General features: G+C 49.8%; 1 protein-coding gene across 6 annotated transcripts in view; it reads left to right on the top strand.

Moving 5' to 3' along the window:
* Positions 1-6092, top strand: part of DYSF (dysferlin) — a 198223-nt gene that overhangs the window by 6881 nt on the left and 185250 nt on the right. The window contains exon 1 of one of the 6 annotated variants that reach the window (XM_025213298.1): positions 7-104. The exons of the other annotated variants lie outside the window; for them this stretch is intronic. Within the exon in view, the coding sequence (XP_025069083.1) occupies positions 29-104 (76 nt within the window). The 5' untranslated portion in view covers positions 7-28. Of the gene's footprint in view, positions 1-6; positions 105-6092 lie in introns of those variants that run through there. 6 annotated transcript variants of the gene reach the window in all.

Genomic DNA, 6092 nt, shown 5'->3' with positions numbered 1-6092 from the left:
GTGGACGCGGGTCGAGCCGAGCCGAGCCATGCTCCGCGCCGAGCTGCAGCGCGCCGCCCGCCTGCCCCGGCGCAGCGACCCCGTGGCCAGCCTGCGCTTCCGAGGTGAGCCCGGCCCGGCCCGCGCGTGGGCGTCTGTGCGTGTGCGTGCGTGCGTGTGCATGCGTGTGCATGGGTGCGTGCGTGTGCAGCACAGCGGCAGCTACATTACATGGAGAGAGAGAGAGAGAGAGCATGGGTATGGACGTGTGTGTGTAGCATATAAGTGCATGTGTGTGTATACTGTATGTGTCGGTAGCACGTGTGTATAGCATGTCTATAGTATGTGTGTGTGTAGCATATATATATAGTATATAAGTGCACGTGTGTGTGTATACTGTGTGTGTGAGCAGCATGTGTGTATAGTGTATATATATAGTATATGTGTGTGTGCAGCACAGCTACATCTACGTTCGCTATCGCGTGTATGGATGTGTGTGTGTAGCATATAGCATCTGTGTGCGTGCGTGTGTAGCACAGCTACATCCACGTTAGATAGAGAGTGTATGGATGTGTGTGTAGCACATATATATATATCATCTTTGTGTGTTTGTGTGTGTGTATAGCATATGTAAAGCATATGTGTGTGGGGGTAGCGTGTGTGTGTGTACTGTGTGTGTATATAGCATATATATAGCACATATGTATATGTGTGCATGTGTGGGTATACTGTATAGCATGTACATAGTATACATGTGTGTGTATGGGTATACTGTGTGTGTGTGGGTAGCATGTGTGTGCATAGCCTATGTGTGTGGGTAGCATGCGTGTGTATACTCTGTGTGTAGCGTATGTATAGTATATAAGTGCATGTGTGTGTGTATACTGTGTGTGTGGGTAGCATGTGTGTGTATACTGTGTGTGTATAGCATATGTGTGTGTGGGCATACATGTGTGTATAGTGTATATATATAGTATATAAGTGCATGTGTGTGTGTATACTGTGTGTGTGGGTAGCATGTGTGTGTATACTGTGTGTGTATAGCATATGTGTGTGTGGGCATACATGTGTGTATAGTGTATATATATAGTATATAAGTGCATGTGTGTGTGTATACTGTGTGTGTGGGTAGCATGTGTGTGTATACTGTGTGTGTATAGCATATGTGTGTGTGGGCATACATGTGTGTATAGTGTATATATATAGTATATAAGTGCATGTGTGTGTGTATACTGTGTGTGTGGGTAGCATGTGTGTGTATACCATATATATAGTATGTATGTGTGTGTGGGTATACTATGCGTGTGTTTACATAGCGTGTGTATAGAATATATATATAGCATATATGTGTGTAACATATATATAGCACATGTGTGTGTGTGTGTATAACTTATCAGGACTCACGGTAGAGGTGATATCTTTTATTGGACCAACAAGATTTTTGCACAAATATTTCCTCAACTGCCAGCTTTCGGGCACAAACGCCCTTGTTGTGGCATCGGAGCAAAGCTTGTAAAAGTTCTGTTGGGTAGAAATGAAAGTTCATATTTCCTAGGATTTCCCAGAGGAGACAGGAGATGGAAAGCTCCTCTGGGCAGGCAGTTCATAGCTGGTGAAGAGTCTCTCAGCTCATCTCTGTGTCTAACTTATAGCGTATGTGTGTTGTGTGTGTGGGTGTACTATGTATGTGTGTGGGTAGCACGTGTGTGTATAGTAAGTGTGTATATATATGCCATATGTGTGTGTTTCTTGGCTACTGAAAGCTCCTAGAGCAGTTCTTCCGTGGCAGAGCAGCGTGTTTGGGACCCGTCGGAAATCTGTGTTTATTTTGTGGGTCACACGTAGGTGCTGGCACCCCGAACTGCGTCCGTGTCCCCCTTAAAAGGCTCTCTGGGCATCCCAAGGAGATGCGGCGCCCTGATGGAGAATCAGTGATGCCCATGCCCGCTTTGATGCCCATAGGGTCTAGAGAGGCTCCAGCCTCTTTCCAGAGCGTGGCCGGTCTCTCTTGCACTCCTGATTCAGCCGTGCAAACCCCCGGCTGATGCCTGGAGGTAGAAGATGCCCCGGGTACAATCACAGGGGTCCTGGGGTGGGCTGGTGGCTGTTGGCACCTCTCTACCCCCTGCCAACTTCAGGCTTTCCAAAGGAGTTTGCTGATCTTAGTTGGTCTCCCCGGACTCCTTTCTGGCTTGCGTTTACTTGAAGGTGGGGTAGATTTGCACTTTATAGACTAACCAGAGTGTGTGCATTTGTGTGCATATGTATGGGCGCGTATAGCATCTAAGTATGTATGCACATGCACATGCACAGGTGTAGCATATATGTATATACACAAACACGTATGTTATACCCGCACACACAAACATATGCTATACGTGCAGACACACACAGAGCACAAGCAGAGGGGTTACCGTCGCTGTAACCCCCATCGTTAGGGCGGGTGCTAAATTGCACCAGGGTGCTAAATTGCACCCTCCAGCAGATAGAGGGGCTGGGTCCTGGCAGATGAAGTGCCCGTGCCTGCGGCGTGCTAAGCACTGGGCTTCATGTGAACCAAAGACCTGGCCTGGACGGGGGAGTCTGGCGGGTTCCCAGGCTATAAGATACACACATCTCTCACGATGAATGAAAAGGCACCTGTGGATTTGTGTTGGTTTTATAGAGAAATAGTGTGTGATGCCGGTCCACAGGGTGCCTGTGCTCTCTGCTGCTATTTGTATCTGAGCGTCTGACCGACAACGCGGGGATGTTAAAACCTTTTGTAACGGTGTGAGTGCGAGTGTCAGATCCAGCGGTGTGCATTCAAATAATAATCAAAAAATGGTTTTTGGACAAGTGTCACGGGACAGGGACAGACAGACAGAACCCAGTCAAACTGAGCCCCTGATTCTGCAACTGAATTTGTGCAATTTCCAGTTTTTCTGAAAAATGTCATTTATATTGACATATATGGACGAAGGGTTTTTGAACCCGAAAGCTTGCTTAATAATTGTTTTCCAACTATTTAAGTTGGTCTAATAAAAGCTGTCAGATTCACCCAAAAAACTTTGTCATTTATATCGATGCATTTTCCATTGGGGGAAAAAAAGGGGGAAAACTTTGGCATGAATAAAACCCCCTTTTTCTTCCCCCAGGCAAACCCCCCCCCCAAGGTGGAGAATCTTTTTGATCAGCTCAGTATTTGACGTGATCTTTTAAAACCAAATTTCTTTTCTTGGGAAGGTGGGATTTTAGAAACTAACTTTCCAAGTCTGGTCTCCTTGCTTCAGCCCCAACTTTTCTCAGGGATTTTGACAATTGAGGATCTGATCTCACTTTTGCTTTTAGCCAGTTTCTGTTTGCAGCTTTCTTGCACAGCTCCCCTGACTTACTCCTTTGAGGATCACAGAAAGCATAGACAACGAGGGCTGGAAGGGAGCTCAGGAGGTCACATCTAGTGCAACCCCCTGCTCCAAGTAGCACCAGCCCCAACTACATCATCCCAGCCAAGGTTTTGTCTACTGGGTCTTTAACACCTCCAAGGATGGAGATGCTACAGCCTGTTTGGGGAGCCTGTCCCAGTGCTTCACCACCCTCCTTGGGAGAAAGTTTTTCCTAATATCCAACCTCACCTTCCCTTGCTGCAGCTTGAGCCCATTGCTCCTTCTGTCACCTGCCCCCACCCAGAACAGCCCAGCTCCATCCTCTTTGCAGCCCCCCTGCAGGGAGGTGAAGGCTGCGATTCAATCCCCCTCGGTCTTCTCTTCTGCAGACTCAGTCAGCCCATTTCCCTCAGCCTCTCCTCACCAGTCCTGTCCCCCAGCCCCACAACCGTTTTCATTGCCAGTTCTCCCATGTTCCCACATCCTTTCTGTAGCGGGGCCCACAGCTGCACACCGGACTCCAGTACAGACAGGACTTCTAGTTCCCTCCAGAGGGACCTGCTATGCACTGATGCTAATGGCTGCAAATCATTTACATCAGAAATAAAAAGGAGAAAATCAGATCCTGAAATGAAGGTTTTAGCTGGAGTCCTTGGTTGGGGAAAGCGCAGAAGCTGCTGCCTGAGGGCTGGGGGAATTAAGCAGGTGTCTCAAACGAAGCACCTGCAGAGGTACTGTGCTAAACAGCCGTGCTTCCCTGAACTGGGACTGGCGATCTTTGTAGTGCAGGGAAAACCCTGCAGTAATTGCACTTTTCTGCCCCTCTAACTTTTTTTTTTTTGTCTCTTATCTTGGCTCTTGAGCAGACCCCGTGGCCTGGGCTCAGATCTGAGATATGCTGCCAGGGCAACTTCTGGTTTGAATCCTTGGGCCCTAATCCATCCAGAACCTGTGTATGGACTTGTCTTTAGGTGCACATGTGCGCGTGCGCGCGCACACACACACACACACACACACACAGAGGCAACTTATGGTTGAGTCCTTGGGGTGCAATCACACCAGACCCCTTGTATGGACTCATCCATAGGCACAAGGGCATCATTTTACCGAAACCCATAGGGCCACTTTGCAGTGCATGCAGTCTATGGGATCGGGGTGGGGGAGTGAACGTTCACCCCCTTCCCTGAGCACCGATCTCCCCGAAACCCTCTCTTTTTAAAGAGCAAAAAGCAAGAAGACGGTACGGTGTATTGCTGTGAAACTCTTCTGCATTGCACCCAACGTTTGGCTCCTCCCGAACACTTCTGCCAGGATTAGAGGCTCAAGGAGCCGCGTCTGCACCCAACAGGGATCCTCTTCCTTCTCTTTCCCCTGGATCTGCGGGGATTCGCGCTGACCATATATAGTCCGGCTCTTTTACCACTGCCCTGCGTGGTGGAGACAGAGGGAGGGGAAATGATCTCCGGGGACGGCTTTGATATTTGAGTCACTCATTGTTCTGGTGGTGTTCTGATTGCTTTTCCTTTTCCTTTTCCCTTTGGACAAACTGACCTGCGCCCACAATAGCTGTGACAAGGGGCTGGGCTAACACGCTACACAACCCCCCTGGAGAGACAGCTTTGCTCATCCCGGCTGGAAACACCACCTGCATTTGTCCCAGGAAGGGGAATTGCACCCTGGCCAAGTCGCCAAGGGCCGCGGGAGGGGGATTCTCCATTGCCAGCGGCCTTTTGATCAACGCTGCATGCCTCTTTCTAATGGAAAGATGCTGCGGCGAAGCTGGAGGTGGTTAGACCCCTTTGCAAGGAGTGCCGGGGGAGGCTCTGGTCAGGGCTGGGGACATAACGTGGTATTTTACTACACTCGAGGGTATGGACCTATATCCCCAGCTGACTTCCTGCCCTTTGGGCAGGGGGCTGGACTCGATGATCTTCCGAGGTCCCTGCCAGCCCTAATGTCTATGAAATCTATGAAATCTTGAGGGGCTTTAAAATGTGGAGATGGAAACCAAGGCACCAAGCAGCTTGCCCAAAATACGGTGGCGTATTGGTGGCAGAGAGAGGCAAGAGCCCAGGAGTCCTGTCTCACAGCGCTTGATCTGGTTGTCGCAGACATCCCTTCTGCAATCAGTTAAACTGGTCCTGACCCACCAAGAAGCCTGGTCTTAAGGGACGAGGTGCCCCCAAATTGGGCTGCTTGGGTGCTGGTCACAACGCCTGACTTCTACCAAGAGCAGGCTTTCGTTTCATTTGCAAAATGCATCTTCATTTCCCCTCTTTGCCTGCCGGAGAGCGTTGTGATGCACCGGTCAACAGCAGTGCGGCCTCACCCCAGAGGTGGCTGCATTTCAGTACAGCACATCCTTTGTGATTGCAGTGGCAGCTTTGTTTGGCCAGTGGGCATCGTAGAAAAAGTGCTGGTCTTCTGAAAGCTGTATTGCACGCTCCGCTGTCTGGTCCGATCGGCCCCTTGAATGCTTTGGGTGTTACCTTGTGAAGAAATCCTTGTGCGGGTTCGAAACAGTGCGGGCCTCCGTCCTGATGCCGCCGTGCCGAGCATCCTGTCATCTGCGCGTGGGGCGCACGGTTTGAGGATGGAAATAAAGATCTCGGAGCCTGCCAGGATCGGGGCAGGCTTCTTGCTGCCTGGCTCTGTACGTGCTAGTGCATGCATCCCAGAGCTCATTTCCAGGCAAAAGGGAACCTCCTTCCTTCCTCCAGAGCCATCCTGGAAGTCTTCGGTTGAGAC

The sequence above is a fragment of the Alligator sinensis genome, unplaced genomic scaffold, assembly GCF_000455745.1.
Source record: "Alligator sinensis unplaced genomic scaffold, ASM45574v1 scaffold1408_1, whole genome shotgun sequence".
Lineage (NCBI taxonomy): Eukaryota > Metazoa > Chordata > Crocodylia > Alligatoridae > Alligator > Alligator sinensis.
This window is presented reverse-complemented; position numbering and strand designations above follow the sequence as displayed.